Source organism: Bos grunniens, chromosome 4, assembly GCF_055505025.1.
Source record: "Bos grunniens cultivar Pamir isolate PY7600 chromosome 4, Bosgru_T2T1.0, whole genome shotgun sequence".
Classification (NCBI taxonomy): Eukaryota; Metazoa; Chordata; class Mammalia; order Artiodactyla; family Bovidae; genus Bos; species Bos grunniens.
This window is the reverse complement of record NC_141168.1, coordinates 89,993,150-90,011,282: the sequence shown is the minus strand read 5'-3', so window position 1 is coordinate 90,011,282 and position 18,133 is coordinate 89,993,150. Positions and strand designations below refer to the sequence as shown.

The following is an 18,133-nucleotide window of genomic DNA, read 5'->3' as shown; positions in this document are numbered from 1 at the left end:
AATTCTGCAAGATCTAAAAACTATTAAATTTGAAATGTAGTGTTTACCCCACTCTCATTTTTTACCTTGTAAAGAAACTCAATACACTGTAAAATTATTAACTGATTTTATTTGAAGTAGTTTCAAGGTATTTCCTGCCTCTAGTCATTATGTCCAAAATTTTGACAACAGTTTTTACGGAAGAGTGGATATGAGCTTTGATATTATGCAGAGTTATAACTGGAGGAGACTTTTGAGATCATGTGTCAGGAACCTTCTTATTTTGTAGATAGGGAAGCTGAGGAAACAGTTTTATTTTCAGTTTTTAGCAGAATCAGGACTTTAACACAGTTCTTTTATTCCCAGTCACGTGGTGTTTCTCCTATACTGCACTGTGTGTTTGTTGGCATTTTGAAATAGAAACAAAGTATTTTGCAACTGTTGAAAAAGAAGAGAAATTATTTTAAATGATAATTTCATTTAGATAAAGTGAATTGCTGTTTATTTACTATTTTTCTGTTTAGGTGAAAAGAGATTTGAATGTCCAGAATGTTCTAAAAGATTTATGCGGAGTGATCATCTCTCCAAACATGTCAAAACGCACCAGAATAAAAAAGGTGGTGGGACAGCTCTTGCCATTGTTACCTCCGGAGAACTGGACTCATCTGTTACAGAGGTGCTTGGCTCCCCAAGAATTGTCACAGTTGCAGCCATTTCTCAAGATTCAAACCCAGCAACTCCCAATGTTTCAACCAACATGGAAGAATTCTGAAGTTATTTATAATAGAGACCTCTAGTGCTGCACTTAAGTTTACACACCTTTGAAAATCTGGAATTGGGCTGGTCAAGTGGATTACAGAGTAGGAAATCATGTTTTCATTCTTGGCTTCTTTAAGTATTCCAAGATTTTGGGTCAGCACATGAAGTGTTGAATTTTTAAAAATACAAAAGCAAACTGATATACTGGAAACGGATAGAAAAGTATTTCCTCCATATTATGTACGTTGTAGTTATTTGGAGATATATCACATAATCTTTAAACTGAATCTTCCCCTCTCTTAACATCATGTGTTAACATGTTTAAAAAGACAGACCTCAGTAGTTTGCAGACTGGACCTTAATTGGACTTGTTTTCTTTGAAAGTACTTTGTTATAAATTCAGTCAGTAATATTTATGTGGATTTTTCCCCCATTATCACAGAAAACAGATAGTTAACTGATGATAGAGATAATGCTTTATTTCCTTAGCTTGATTTTTGGAAAATCAATTGAAAATAGTTTTGGCCGTCTTTTCTAAATATTAGAAATTCTTCAACAGTTAAATTAGGTAAGTTCCAAAAACAGAATCTGAGAGGCATCTCAGATCTTTATTACCACTACATTGTAGTAGTGGGTATGCAGACAATCAGTGAGATCCAATTACTTTCTCCATTTGGAGACGCAGAAGGAACTTAGAGCTAAACCTTAGGTTAAATTTTAGATTGAAACCGTAGGAAAATACTGGGGGGGAAATGGTTAAAACAAAACTCACAATAGCTTCAGAAAAATAAAATGAGGCAACTTAACAGGTATGGTTTTGAAGTTAGGATTGATTATATTCCTAACACTAGGTTGAACCACAAAGTTCATTTTAAATGTTTATATTGGAAATATTTGCATAGAGTTTAAATCACCCTGTAGTTTCATAGTCTGTAAATATGAGTTATGTTGACAATGTGCAAAATTCTTTATGCTTTGACTTGGTAGCCAAAGAAAGAATTATCACACTTTTTTTAAGGCCAGCAGAAAATTATCTTTTAACTACATTATAATTTCTGTTTTCCTCTTTGCTAAAAATTAGCCAATCCCATTTTATTTCTAGCACTGTTTTAGAGGCTGATTAAGGATTTATAACACAGTAATGTCTTTGTGTTATACCAGAAACTGAATTTTCCTTAAGAAGACATCCTAACAAATGTATAACAGATGTGATGCTATGAAACAAAAAGTATTTTTTAAAAATATCAGTCAGTTATAAGTGATTAAAGAAATAAATGTATTTCATTATTTGTACAAGCATCTTAATAGGAAAGATGGCCAAAAGTTTCCTATAAAAAAATCTGAAGTATGCCAGTAGCTTAAATATTAGTAAGATATTTCATATTTAAAAATATATTTACAGTGAATTATAATGCAGTTGGAATTCACCATTTGAAAACTGAAGTTTTTAACTACTTGGTTAATTAACACCATTAGTTTGGGGACTGTTTGAGTATAGGTGTATGTTATTTTCTTGTACATTCTCTATTATTTCAGGAAAAGTACTACTCATGCGAATTCTCTTCTGAAATTGTGATGTTTCTTGTATTTTTGATGAAGGAGAAATACTGTAATGATCACTGTTTACACTATGTACACTTTAGGCCAGCCCTTTGTAGCGTTATATAAAACTGAAGGTCTTTTGTGCTTTCAGTTTGTATAAAAAAGCTTTGAGATTAAAGGAAAAAAAATTTTTACACTGTGGTTATAAATTTCAAGTTTCTTAAAGCTTTTGTAGACTTGTAACAAAGTCTTTAAATTTTAGTTGGATTTTGTAAATTGTTTTGTATATTTTATTTAATGTACTCTTAACAACTGATGTATCTGGCTTTAAAACATCAGAATCAGTTTGTTGTTTTGTTTGGTACAGAGAAGCATTTGGTAGTGTTAATTTTAATTTTATTATATAGGAGCTGAAACATCAAATATATATTTTATCTATCATTATGCTACACAATCAGTGCTATAAATTTTTTTATGCAAAGAAACTTTCCTAATGTTTGAATCATGTTTCCTCAGAGTGATACTTTTTGTTGTTGTTAATACTGAGTGTGAGCTCTCTGCACCATTATTCTATGAACCATTTTTAATGCATACCTATGTATGCGCCTCAGAAATGGAAGTTATTTTTTAATCAACAATGAGGCCTATTATAAATTTAACAAACTGAATCTGGATAGCTTTATAGCATATAAAGTATATTAATTTGTGTTAGCAGGTGCACATTTCACCACTGAAATTAGAAATATTTTGACAGTCTGTTCTGCAAACCATTCTGAATCCACTCTTCTGTCTTATAAGAATCGTAAATTTCAATGTCCTTTATTTGACTCAGTGGGATATAGCTGTTATAAGTAATAGGGCACAGATGTGCAGTAGAGTCTTGTTTAATGACATTTCACTGTTCATTCCCTTTGCCACTGTTATAAAACTTTTCTTTATTGTAATTATCAGTGCAAAGCTATGTATTTATCATGGTAGAACTCCAGTGTTAGAATAGTTTTTTCTTACAGTATACTTTCTTTGGTTAGGTTTGTGTATGTGTTGCTGATTACATTAGAACTTGATGTTAAGTCATTATTTATCACACTCTCATGAGAGCAGTAATAAAAGTGTGTAATCTAGGAGAAAAAGTTAATTTGTCAAACTTAGATAAGCATGATGTTTAGGTCCTATTTTTCAATTTTATAACTGTTTTATTGCAACAATATTTGTATTTAAGTCTTCATTTTAATGCCTTGTGGTGTTTTTTTATGCATGTCACTAAGTTGTCATCCCACATAAATTGATGTGCAGCATAGGGTATTAAATCTACATAATGATTTTAAAACAGAAATAGTTGATGGTAAAATGTAAATGTTTTGCAAAAATTCCTTATAAAAAGTTTTGTAGTAACATTTCACTTGTAAATTTTTTTTTTTTTGTAAAAAAAAAAAAAAGAAAAAAAAAAAAAAAAAGATGAATCCAGAAAAGAACTTGTTTCCCATATCCTAGAATTTAGACAATTATTCTGCCAGCAAAGCCTCTGGGGCTGTAATTGACATTTTTACAGTGCTGATTTGTATAAAATTTGTTTTTTGTGGATTTGGAAATAAAATCATGTACAAGTTGTTGCCTGCAATAACAATTGCAAGTAACCTATTAAAAATTCCCTTGAGTTTAACATGTTTCTTCATTTAATTATGTATACTATAAAGCAGCAATAAATTGTTTGAACTATCAACCTTCCTATAACGATGAACACTGGAAAGTAATGTTCTCACTAGAAAATGTATTGGCAGCTCTTCATAATTCCTAGTATTAAGATATGGTCACCATTTCTCTGAAGATATCACCAAAGAACACCAATTCAAATTTCATGTTAATTTGTAGCCATTGCTCTAGACATTTATGGAAATTAAAATTTGATTTAGGTACATTTTTTACTTAGATATTTTTAAGCAGTAAATGTTAGGAAATTGTAGGAAGAGCTGAAAATGAAAACATAATTAAAATATTATTTAAGCTTACAGAAGCAGGAAGAAGCAATGCATGCCATGTAGATGCCACAGTCTAAAAGCAAAAGCTATTTGCTTTTCCTCTTGGGAGACCTCTGCAAATCTCATACAGAACCTTAACTGACATAATAAATGTACTGCTATAACAACTTTAGTTACCAGATTTCCAAACCCAGGCTATATTACATATCATCATGTGAGGAGCAGAGGATTTTAGGCAGCAGGTAAGTAGTAATACTTTGGTCCACAGGATGCCAAAAATTCTTTTTACATCTGTATTAATCAGGGCCTACATTGTGTTTGGGTAGATGCCTTCTATAGTAAAACTGTACAGTAAAGACATGGCTAGTGTAATAATATATGTTCATTAACAGTTCCTGAATCAAAAAACAGGTTTTTTTTTACGCTGCCAAATGACCAGTAAAGAGGTCTTACTAAACTTTTCAAAATATTTGTATCAAACTAGAAATGTATTTCAATTATTTGAAAAATTCACATTTGGAAGCATCAGAATGACATTGTATAAAAGGGATAACACAAGTAGTAAACTTCTTATGAGGTAGTACTAGTTTGATTCTTGGACTTCTAGGAGCTTCAGTCTCATCCAGGAACCAGGAACCTAGACTGAATCAAAGAAAACACCAAAAAAGTGAGGCTTTTTACCTTATCCTACATAAAACTGTTGATAATAATGTTAGGAAAGTTGAAGCAGTTCTAAGTGTAACACTGTATAATATGGTATAGTTTATAATGCTATTCATGATAACTTCAAAATATAAAGAAAGAATTGTATAGCTTGCTTTTTTTAATTTAAAACTTCAGATGCTTAAAAGAGTGCAGAGACTTCAGATATGTACAAAACATATGAAATACTTTATTCTTCAGTACATCTGACTTTCGTTTCTGTATTTATTGCCCAAGTGCTAATGTCTAGTTCACACACAGCCAACTTGTAATTATGTAGCAGTGTTTTTTAGACGCCATATTCAATGGCGTCAATCCTAAAAGTTGCTAATTAGTGTATGTCTTAGGCTATATTCTTCTTCCTTGAAGGTCACAATGAATTTATTTTTGGATGCCTGAAGCTGATCTCAAGTGCAAATAGTAAGAAAGGAAGGAAGGAAGATCATACAAATCTTTGTTTTTGTCTAAGGTAATAGTTTGGCAAATGCTAGGATAATTTCTCCTGGAGGAAAATGTTCTAATTAATAGGGTTTCTGGATTTCAGAATTTTAGTAATCAAGTTTTCCTGTATAAAAAGAAAGGAATCAATATGCTATTTATAGTACTTTAGCCCAGAAAAGCAGTTTATGTGTGTACATATATATAACAGCTTTTACAATAAGCATTTAATTTAGCAAATGAGTTAGCAAATTACATATATTGTATTGGACTGTACTGACATGAAATCTTTTTTTTTTTAACTAGGGAAGGTATTTTCATGATAAATCATGCATCACTGTGCTGCCCACAGCTAGGTACAAATGCCCAAGCCTTAAGTACATTGTACATTCTCTTGTGAATTCAACCAGGAAAATTTGGTGACAGTTAAGCAAAATTTTCAGATGAGCTTGCAGTGTTTGAAACATTTCATTAAAAAATATTGTACCACAGTGAAACAGTAGATGCATTTCCAATTAACAATAATCCCTTTGCATAATTGTGGCATTGTTTAAAATTTTTGTGCAGTGAAAACATAATCCATGGGATTTTTGTTTCCTGTATGCATTTTAATAAAATTAGGTGCACATATAGAGAAAATACAATTTTATACTAATATATAACATTTGGGTTGGGTTAGGAAGTTCAAACTTCCACATAAAACTATTTTGTCTTTAAAGTTGCTGAAAGACTACAAGAAATACAGATAGGCATAAATATACACACATTTCCTAAAATTCTGTATAAAAGATTTGTACCAACAGACTGGTTCCAGATTGGGGAAGGATTACATTAAAGCTGTATATTGTCACCCTGCTTATTTAACTTATATGCAGAAATGCCAGGTTGGATGAAGCACAAGCTGGAAGTAAGGTTGACGGGAGAAATAATAGCCTCAGATGTGCAGATAACACCACCCTTACGGCAGAAAGTGAAGAAGAACTAAAGAGCCTCTTGAAAGAGGAGAGTAAAAAAGCTGGCTTAAAACTCAACATTAAAAAAACTAAGATCATGGCATCTGGTCCCGTCCCTTCATGGCAAATAGATGGAGAAACCGTGGCAACAGTGAGAGACTTTATTTTTGGGGGCTCCCAAGTCTCTGCAGATGGTGACTGCAACCATGAAATTAAAAGATGCTTGCTCCTTGGAAGAAAAGCTATGACCAACCTCGACAGCATATTAAAAAGCAGAGACGTTACTTTGCCCACAAAGGTCCATCTAGTCAAGGCTATGGTTTTTCCAGTAGTCATGTATGGATGTGAGAGTTGGACTATGAAGAAAGCTGAGCACCAAAGAACTGATGCTTTTGAACTGTGGTGTTTTAGAAGCCTCTTGAGAGTCCTTTGGACTGCAAGGAGATCCAACCAGTCCATCCTCAAGGAAATCAGTCCTGAATATTTATTGGAAGGACTGATGCTGAAACTGAAGCTCCAGTACTTTAGCCACCTAATGGGAAAAACTGACTTAACTGGAAAGACCCTGATGCTGGGAAAGATTGAAGGCAGGAGGAGAATGGGACAACAGAGGATAAGATGGTTAGATGGCATCACCGACTCAACGGACATGAGTTTGAGCACGCTGTCGGAGTTGGTGATCGACAGGGAACCCTGGCATGCTGCAGTCCATGGGGTCACAAAGAGTTGGACATGACCGAGCAACTGAACTGAACTGAACCAATAGTTTCCATAAAACTACATGTTTATCTAGCTCTCCTACTTCTGGATGTTAATTTGCTTCAGGACTTAATGATAGCCATGAATGATAGGCTTGTATTTTGAGTCTCCACTCATTGGAAGAGTACTGAGGGTCTGTTTTATACCAGGTGCTAATCCAAGTGTCAGACCAAGAATAAGACAAAGAGCCCTATCCCCTGCCTTCGCAGAGTTCACGCACATTTGAAAATGCTAAGGGCAAGGGGGACAAGTAAGCTAGAGGTGAGGCGTGCTGGGGCTGTGATTATAATCAGGGGGTTCAGGAAGCCTCCTGAAGTGATATCTGAGCAAAACAAAGTAAAGAAGCCAGTTTTGCCAGTCAGTATCAGGAGAAACTGAGGGAAGAGGAATCAGCGAAAGGGATGAACCTGACTGGACCAGGGCTGAAGCACACTAGCATGGAGGGACCAAAAACGAGGACTGCAGCAGAGAGGTAAGAGTTGGCGGTGCATCCTTGCCATGGGGGTAAAGGCTTGCTTGCAATGCAGAGGATCAAGCACCCTGATGAAAGCAAAGCTTGTAACACAGAGATATCCACTGGAGGCCGAGAAGTGTGAGCTTGATTCCTGGTTCTGCCACTTACTACACAACCCTGGGCAAATTACCATTTCTGCACCCTCTTTTCGTCTTGTGCAAAATGGAAATAATGTCTCACAGGTCTGTTAAGAGGATTAACTAAGGTAACTCTCAAGCCCCTGACACAATGGTGTTCAATAGATAGAAGTTACTATTAATTTTAGGTTAACCCAAAAGGGGGCAGGGAGGATGGAGAAGTTCCCAGTTGAGGGACCAATAGGTTGAAAAGTTAATGCTCAATATCCCATCAAGAAATTTCAGTGAGAATTTAAGTGTACATTTTTTTTCCCAGACTACCTATGAAGCTAGTTTCTGTCTGAGTATTTTATGATGGTCATCTTTTCCAAATGCTAAGCAAAGTTAAAGTTTCAAATCTTAGTTATTTTCTAATTTTAAAATGTTAATTTTGACTACTTACATACCTAAGTGACAGCAGACAACCAAACAAGAAAGAAACCAACTACTAAACAGAAATGGCTTCTCATGTGTTGTTCAATAACTTTTGGGGGGACATGTGTGTGGATAATTTTATATATCTGAAATCTCCTGTGTTTAGAGATACACTTGGTAAGAGGGAGGGGTCATTTGTTTACCTATGGCCGATGCATGTTGATACACAGCAGAAACGAACACAATATTAAAAAGCAATTATCTTCCAATTAAAAATTTAACAAAAGAGAGATACACTAAAATAAAATGAACCTGAACTTACAGGGCAAAAAGTACTATGTGTTCAGCTCCCTGTAAAGTTGGGGCCATGAACAGAAAATAGTGCATTTTGTGTCCAAAACTTTTCTTATCCTAGACAACTTCCTGTCAGACTTGGTTCAGAAAAGAATAAGGTGCTCTACATTAATGAGCTCTAAGCTACTCTCACTTAACTTTTCAAATTCTTTGTAGAATAAGACATAAACAAACAAATTGTCCAAACTGCCATCATTCCTTTCAAGGCTCAGAGGCCCCTCCACTAGCTTCTGCCCTCCACTTTCAGCACCTCATGCATTTTTTTACTGCCTTAACTGGGCTACAGACCCTGTTCTTAACTCTGACTTGCCCCTTTCATTCCCAAGCTAATCTATAGAGCTACTTTTTCCAATTGATTAGTACATTTACCTCCCACTGTGTTAACCAGGTTCAGGCACAAGGGTGATGTTCCTCTTTTCTGTAGTAACCCTGCCTCCCTGCATCTCTTCCTTGGCTGGATTTCTTGAGCACCTCAAGACCCCCTTCCCCCGCTCCTAAGATGGGCCAGCCAGCACTTGCAGAGATGGGAGTGCAGTAAACCCACATGTATGGGAAAGAGCCAAGGCTCAGATCATGTTGGGCCAGGTTAAGATAAGTCTAAAGATGGAGTCAGAGAGCCAAGAAGTCAGACCCTGGGAGCTAAGATCAGACCAAAGCAAATTGCAGGTTAAGAGGAGGAAGTTAAACTTGAGCAGTTGTCTCATATACTCATTCTTCTTTGAATCATGTCTTTCTAGATGGTTAGCTTGGCTCAAATTGTGTTATTTATTATCTTGCTATGAAATGTGGTTTAATAAATATTTTATTGATGGTAGTATTATTTTTGAGATGTGGAAGCCGTAATAAAGTTATATTTTCTGCTGGCAAAATCGTTCCTAGCTTGTATAATTTTATGTTGGAATTAAACACATCAGTGATTCATGGTGCTATGTAAAGGGCAACATGGCTTTGAAGTATCTGGGTACCATAACAAGTTTGGAAAACCACTGTTGAAGAAAACAGTATAAAGGCAAAGAGGAAGCTAACTGAATAACGATGCTAGTGCAATTCAACAATATTGTAAGTAGTTACAGTTTTACCTTTTTTATGTCTTTAAAGCTTTTATGTTAGCTATGCTTTATCAGATTTTTATAGTATATGTGGTGAGTATGTGTGTGCATGTTTGGTGAAGCATCATATTAATATATAATATTTCTAATTACAGTTTATAAGTCAGAATCAAGTTTATAAGTTACTGTGGTTTTGTATTAGAGTTGCTTCCTCTCACTTTCTATAATTATATAGAAAGATAGTATTAGAAAATTAAGCCCTATTCTGATGATGATATATAACCTTTAATTCTCATCTTTATGGAGTAAATCATGATTAGTACAGGTTGTGGGTCCTATGGAAAGAGCTTCAGGTTTTCATTTATTTTCCGGTTTTGTTTTTCAAAATACCAATTTGTATTGGTATTGGTAATACCAATATTGGTACTAATTGTAATTACCAATTACAGTTGGTAATACCAATTGTACTGGGGACATCAGTTTGTATTAAAAATCTTTGTAAGCACTGATCTTTCTTTACATATAGAAATATCAAATTAGTGTGTTGTGCATACAGAACTAACATAGTGTTGTAGGTCATGTATGCTTAAAAATATTTATCAGACAAGCTAATAAAACAAAAGGGGAGCTTCTCGTTCAAGATGGCAGAGTAGAAGGACGTGCACTCATCTCTTCCTGTGAGAACACCAAAACTGCAACTAGCTGTTGAACAATGATTGACAGGAGGATGCTGGAACTCACCAAAAAAAAAAAAGGTGCCCCATGTCCAAAGACAAGAAGCCGCAGTGAGATGGTAGGAGGGGATGCCATCACGATGAATCAAATCCCATACCCAGCAGGTGGGTGACCTACAGACTGGAGAACAGTAATACCAAAGAAGTTCTCACACTCTTGTGAAGGTTCTGAACCCCACATCAGGCTTCCCAGTCTGTGGATCCAACAAAAGGACTGGAAATTCCCAAGGAATCTGGCTTTGAGGACCAGAAGGATTTGATTATAGGCTTTCCAGAGAAGGAAACTGAGACTCCAGTTTTAGAGGGCACATACAAAATTTTGCACACACCAAGACCCAGAGGAGGGGAGCAGTGACCCCACAGGAGACTGAACCAAAACTACCTGCTAGTGGAGGGCCTGCTGTGGAGGTGTGGGTTGGTGGGGGGCAGGGAGCACTGGAAGGTTTCCCTTGATGTAAACCCTCTTGGAATTCACCATTAATCCTACCATAAAGCTTGTAGACCCCAGGGCTGGGTCACCTCAGGCCAAACAACTACCAGGCAGAGAGTACAACCTCACCCATCAGCAGATAATTGGATTAAAGCTTTACTGAACAAGACTCTGCCCACTAGAGCAAGACTCAATTTTTCCCATCAACAGTCCCTCCCATTAAGAAGCTTACATGAGCCTCTTAGACTCATCCATCAGGGGACAGACAAAAGAAACGAGACACAGTCTCACAGTGGTTAAAACAAAAACCATATTACAGAAAGTTAATTAGGATGACAAAGCAGAAAGTTATGTCCCAGATGATGGGACAAGATAAAAATCCAAGAAAAACAACAAAATGAAGTGGAGATAGGCAACCTTCCAGAAAAATAATTCAAAATAATGATAGTGAAAATGTCCCAGAATCATGGGAAAAGAATGGAGGCAAAGATTGAGAAGATGCAAGAAATGTTTACTGAAGACCTAGAAGAACTAAAGAACAAAGAAACAGAGATGAATAATATACTAGAAGGAATCAATAGCAGAATAACTGAGGCAGAAGAACAGATAAATGACCTGGAGGGCAGAATGGTGGAAATAACTGCCACAAAATAGAATATAGAAAAAAGAATGAAGAGAGCCTAAGAGACCTCTGGAACAACATTAAGCACACCAACATTTGCATTATAGGAGTCCCAGAAGGAAGAGAGAAAGGACCTGAGAAAATATTTGAAGAGATAATACCTGAAAACTTTCCAAACATGGGAAAGGAAATAGTCAACCAAGTCCAGGAAGCACAGAGAGTCCCAGGCAGGATAAACCCAAGGAGGAGCACAACAAGACACACAGAAATCAAACCGACAAAAATTAAAGACAGATAAAATATTAAAAGCAACAAGAGAAAAGTGACAAATAACTTACAAGGAAACTCCCATCAGGCTATCAGCTGATTTCTCAACAGAAACTCTATAAGCCAGAGGGGAATGGCATAATATATTTAAAGTGATGAAAGGGAAGGACCTACAACCAAGAATACTCTACCCAGCAAGACTCTCCAGATTTGATGGAGAAATCAAAAGCTTTCCAGACAAGCAGAAGTTAAGAGAATTCAGCACACCAAACAAGCTTTACAACAAATGCTAAAGGAACTTCTTCAGGCAAGGAACACAAGAAAAGGAAAAGACCTACAGAAAATAAAACAATTAAGAAAACAGTAGTAGGATCATATGTATCTGTCACGCGAGTGTATATTCCTCGGTTCTTTGTCTCGTCACAACAAAGATTTGGAGCGACGGACATTAAAGCCCTCGGCGCTTCACAGCTCTTGGGTCTTGGACAAACTGTGCTACAGCTCTTAGGCAAATCAGTGTTACAGCTCTATTTTATTTAGAAGATAGGAGAGAGAGAGAGAGAAAAGAGCGCACGCACGCAGGAGACAGAGTCCGAGAGAAAGCGCTTTGGCTCATCCTTTTATATGTTTTTTTCCCTCCACCTGGGCCTGCCCTATGCAAATTGGGCTTAGCCAGGAGTGCTGTTTGTTCTGTTTGTTCTGCCTGAAGTCTTCACTCTGTCCTTGGACCTTCCTTGTCCTTTAGCCACTGCCATTTTGGACTCCTTTTCTCTATTCTACCTACCTAACATATCCATAGTTACCTTAAATGTAAATGGATTAAATGTACCAACCAAAAGACAGAGACTAACTGGGTGGATGAAAACATGTGCATTTGTGCACTTCCTCTCGTCATATCACTCTGCTTGACCCCCCTAAAATTGTATGTAATTATTTTATATTATTAGTCATGTTCCCACTATGACTTGCAGTTGTAATGATCTTTTGTTTTTTGTCTGGCTATTGATTGTGAAAACTGATAAACATCTTTTACTATTGTGATTAGGTAACTATTACTTAATACCATTGTCTCATGATTGGTCAACAGAAAAATAATAGAACCTCTATACTACCGAAAGTGTTAGTCACTCAGTTGTGTCTGACTCTCTGTGACCCTATGGGCTATCGTAGACCACCAGACCCCTCTGTCCATGGAATTCAGGCAAGAATGGAGTGGGTTGCCATTCCCTTCTCCAGGGGATCTTCCCAACCCAGGAATCAAACCTGGGTTTCCTGAATTTCAGGTGATTTCTTTACCAACTGAAGCACTAGAGAAGCCCAAACTATCAAAATATCACCAATATCAAAATATCACCCAAACCAGGATCTAATAGAAAAACCTGTCATCACTTTTTAAAATCAGATGAATGTCAGAAGTATTTTGAAATGTTTTGAGAACTACAGATGCTCAGATATTGCTTTTTTCCTCCAGAACTCCAGATGTTTCTAATGAGTAGTCATGTTTAAAAACAACTGGACTATATGATAGTCTTGTACTTTATCTAGTTTGGTTCACCCTATTTTATATTCAGTGCTCCCATTCCATTTAGTTTATGTTGTCCAATTTCTCTTTTTTTTTTTTTATGTTCTTTCTCAAGCCTTCATCAAGTGTAGTAGAAAAGCTTTTGTATACATATATATATGTATAATATATAAATATTTTAGAAAACATGAATTTTTCCTTAACTAAAAAAATTATGACATTTTGATCCCACTAGTTTGACTTAGTAGGAATAGAACCCTAGATTTCTAATTAAAAAATAGATATGCAGCAAGCAACAAAGGTTTACTGTATAACACAGGGAACTAGAGTCAATATCTTGTGATAACTTATGATGGATAATATTTTCAAAAATAATATATGTGTATCTGTATAGCTGAATCACTTTGCTGTGCACCTGAAGCATTGTAAGTCAACTATATTTCAATAAAATATATATATTTAAAGTAATAATATAAAGAGGGAAAAAAGTAGTCTCTGTAAATGTGTCCAATTAGATAAGTAATTGGGAATATTTTTATTCTTGGGTCCAATTGTTATGTAGACTTTGACATAAAATAGGAAAAGAGAAAGGGTGAACCTGCCTAGAGAATTTTATTAAACTGATCATTTTGCAGATCTAAGATATACTGTTCTATATTTTTAGGAAAAATATACCTTGTTTACAAAAAGGTTTTAAAATATTTTCTTTTAAGTGTTATCCTTATTAAAATCCATGATCATAACAAATTCTCTGAAGAATTGATGCAGTGAGAAAAGATGTGGTAATCACTAGTGAATACATTTAAATAAAATATCTGCCTTCAATTTATACATTTTGTTCTAATAGAAATACTGATTAGAATTGTGATTTGAATATTTATGCTTCTTACTAAATATAAAATGTCTTTTAACTCTGGCATTGTTCAGAATACCCTCAAAGTAATTGTGGTCTCTCTAAAAATATCAAATAACTCTCTGTTGTTTTTGTCTTTGTTTTCCTTTTTGTTTTGTACGTGAGCTGTCAGTTCAGTTCAGTTCAGTCGCTCAGTCGTGTCTGACTCTTTGCGACCCCATGGACTGTAGCACGCCGGGCCTCCCTGTCCATCACCAACTCCCAGAGCTTGCTCAAACTCACGTCCATCGAGTTGGTGATGCCATCCAACCATCTCATCCTCTGTCATCCCCTTGTCCTCCCACCTTCAATCTTTCCCAGTATCAGGTTCTTTTAAAATGAGTCAGTTCTTTACATCAGGTGACCAAAGTATTGGAGTTTCAGCTTCAGCATCAGTCCTTCCAATGAATATTCAGTATTGATTTCCTTGAGGATGGACTGGTTGGATCTCCATGCAGTCCAAGGCACTCTCAAGAGACTTCTCCAATACGACGTTCAAAAGCATCAGTTCTTCGGTGCTCAGCTTTCTCTATAGTCCAACTCTCACATCCATACATGACTACTGGAAAAACCATAGCTTTGACTAGACGGACCTTTGTTGGCAAAGTAATGTCTCTGCTTTTTAAAATGCTGTTGAAGTTGGTCATAGCTTTTCTTCCAAGGAGCAAGCATCTTTTAATTTCATGGCTGCAGTCACCATCTGCAGTGATTTTGGAGTCCAAAAAAAATAAAGTCAGCCAATGTTTCCATTGTTTCCCCATCTATTCGCCATGAAGTGATGGGGCTGGATGCCATGATCTTCATTTTCTGAATGTTGAGTTTTAAACCAACTTTTTCACTCTCCTCTTTCACTTTTATCAAAAGGCTCTTTAGTTCTTCTTCGCTTTCTGCCATAACGGTGGTATCATCTGCATATCTGAGGTTATTGATATTTCTCTCAGCAATCTTGATTCCAGCTTGTGCTTCTTCCAGTCCAGCGTTTCTCATGATGTACTCTGCATAGAAGTTAAATAAGCAGGGTGACAATATACAGCCTTGACGTACTCCTTTTCCTATTTGGAACCAGTCTGTTGTTCCATGTCCAGTTCTAACTGTTGCTTCCTGACCTGCATACAGATTTCTCAAGAAGCAGGTCAAGTGGTCTGGTATTCCCATCTCTTGAATTTTCCAGTTTGTTGTGGTCCACAGAGTCAAAGGCTTTGGTGTTGTCAATAAAGCAGAAGTAGATATTTTTCTGGAACCCTCTTGCTTTTTCAATGATCCAACAGATGTTGGCAATTTGATCTCTGGTTCCTCTGCCTTTTCTAAATCCACCTTGAACATCTGGAAATTCACAGTCATGTACTATGGAAGCCTGGCTTGGAGAATTTTGAGCATTTCTTTGCTAGCATGTGAGATGAGTGCAATTGTGCAGTAGTTTGAGCATTCTTTGGCATTGCCTTACTCTGGGATTGGAATGAAATTGACCTTTTCCTGTCCTGTGGCCCCTGCTGGGTTTTCCAAATTTGCTGGCATATTGAGTGCAACAGTTTCACAGCATCATCTTTTAGAATTTGAAACAGCTCAACTGGCATTCCATCACCTCCAACAGCTTTGTTCATAGTGATACCTCCTAAAGCCCGCTTGACTTCACATTCCAGGATGTCTGGCTCTGGGTGAGCTATAACTTGGTCTAAAATACTCCAAGATTGTGAATCCACAGGACATTGCTTTGTTCTCGAGAATCCACAACACCCAATCAAAATTTAGACATATTTAGATATCAAACTAAGAGTTACCCTATTCCAAGTTCAGTTCATTCCACTTAAACAATGTAAGAATAATTAGTTTCTTATTATTATACAGAGATGACAGTCAGACATTTTAATAACAGACACAGCACAGCACCCATCAGTCAGAAGGGATGCTAGACATAGTATTGGAGGAACGTCCCAGAGTCCCTCCTTGTTTCTCCATTCCACACCCCACCCCCCTCCACCCCAAATCCCTGGCATTACCCCTTCAGTTGCTGGATGCTGGGGAGTAGGGGGATGGGAAATCAGAGTGGCTATTTGCCTTCCAGCGTGGAATTGGTATTTTAATAACCAGTGTGGCTATACTGGTGTCCTAACTGGATATGAACACTGGACAGGAAGATTTCTACTGTGACATGAAGAGTATTAAGGACGTAGCATTTCTTCAAAGAATGGTTTCCTGTTATCTCCAGGAATTTCTTCTGTGCTGACAGTATTCCATTGTGCAAGTCTTGTTGCAGATGTATGGGCAATAGTAACAACAACTGATACAGCTTTTGGCAGACACAAATGTAAGATGGACTCCACCTGCGTAGATGTTAAAATGTGGGAAAAGGTGCATCACATAATGTATGAACTACGCTTTAAGATTTGTTTTATTTCCTTTCTGCTTCCATCAATCCCCTCTTTTCCCTAACACCTTGATTTTGCCAATTGTAGTTTTGTTGACCCTTTTAGGACCAAACTGTTGAAGTTCCCAGGAGATGATTTGTATCCTCTGTTTACATGAGAAGCTCAGGGTTTGGATGGCCACAGGTAAAGAACTGTCGGTGTGCATTCGAAGGATGTTTTATTAATTCTAACCTTTCCCAGCCCAAGCAACCACAGAGTGCCCTCTTTGTAAGGGGCTGGAACTGCTGGGAAAGTGGTAGGGGCTTCTTAGTGCTGATACAATTGGGACATAAAATTAGGGTATGTTAATCTTTGGAAATTTGGGGATAATTACCAGTTATATGTGATATTCTACGTCCTGGAACAACTCACTTCTAGCATATTAGGACTACAGACACGTATTTGGGGTGAAAAGCAAGAATGCAAACAGCACTTACTGGTTTAGGAAGAAAGCTTTAGCAGCGTTACAGTGGGTACATCCACAATGTAAATAGAAAAGTTAAGAGGGGGATTTACCTGATATAAACCCACTGTTGTCCTCCTCAAATCTCTCTCCACTAAATATCGCCCATAAAAGGGCTTTGTAAACTGTGGAGCACTAGACAAATGTAAGGCTATGTGTGTGCTCCCTCCAAAAGGGAGGGATCACCAACTCTCATTTAATCCCCACCTATGCCCAACTCTGAGCACTTTCTTTGAGCTTTCTCTTCATTTCTGATTTCAAAGAAAGGTTTAACAAACAGGAATAGAAATAATAATGTGTTTGATATGATATAGGTATTATTTAGAAATAATTGTGCTTATACTCCCTCCAACTTAACTCTCATATTCTTTTGTTGAATTTATTTAATCTCTATATCCTCTTCCTTCTAGGGAACTAGGGCTCCCAGAAAACTTCTTTCTTGTTCCTTTAATTAAATGAATCAATGAATCTCTTTTTTTACAAATTCATTTTTCCCTTCTCCCATCAGAGGCTCTCACCTTTTACCTGAGTGAAATTGTTTGGGTTACAGAAGTCCTTCCCTTGCTGGCATTTTATTTTGAAGTGCTTATTTCAATTCAACAAATATTTGAACAATGGAATTGCTGGAGGTTCTATGCTAGACGCTACAGGGGGTAAAATAGATAAATGTCACAGTCCCTGATAGCACCTACCTTCAAAGGGCTTAGTTGCTAATAAGGAAAACTAAGAAAACTGCACAAATAACCATAAGGCAAGGTAGAGTACCTTATGCAGGTACTGGAAGAGATCACACTTCAGTCTGGCAAGAATTTCCTCTCAAGAATGCTCTGTGGTTCTCGTTTGCTTGCTTACTTCTGTCAGTCATTTCTTGTACACCTCAGAATTTTAGATGTTACAAAATTATTCTTTCCTGCAAATCCTCTGGTTTTCTACTACATTTGCCTGTTGAACTCCTAAATTCATGCTTGGACTTTGCAAAGATGCTTTAGGCTTTTTGTTTGTTTGTTTTATTTTTAATTGAAGGATAATTGCTTTACAGTATTGTGTTGGTTTCTACCAAACATCAACATGTATCAGCCATAGGTTAACCCATGTCCCCTCCCACTTGAACATCCCTCCCACCTCCCTCCCTACCCCGCCCTTTTCAATCAAAAGGAACAATGGTAAGAAACTGTAACTTAACTAGTGGGTTTTTTTTTTTTTTTTTTTTTTTTATGTTTTGAATGGCCTTGACCTTATGAGTTGATATTCCTGTCTGTGATTTGCATGTCTCTTCTCTGCC

At 36.6% G+C, this 18,133-nt stretch overlaps 1 protein-coding gene across 2 annotated transcripts in view; it reads left to right on the top strand.

The window, feature by feature from the left end:
• The window catches only part of SP4 (Sp4 transcription factor), an 82,313-nt gene extending 78,373 nt beyond the window's left edge, over window positions 1-3,940 (top strand). Inside the window, exon 7 of one of the 2 annotated variants that reach the window (XR_015162841.1) lies at window positions 504-3,674. Coding sequence is in view for 1 of the 2 variants with exons in the window: in XM_086397427.1 (XP_086253553.1) it covers window positions 504-751 (248 nt within the window). In the remaining variant the exon portion in view is untranslated. Of the gene's footprint in view, window positions 1-503 lie in introns of both variants that reach the window. The other variant, XM_086397427.1, reaches the window with a different exon arrangement.
• The last annotated feature ends 14,193 nt before the right edge of the window (window positions 3,941-18,133 follow it).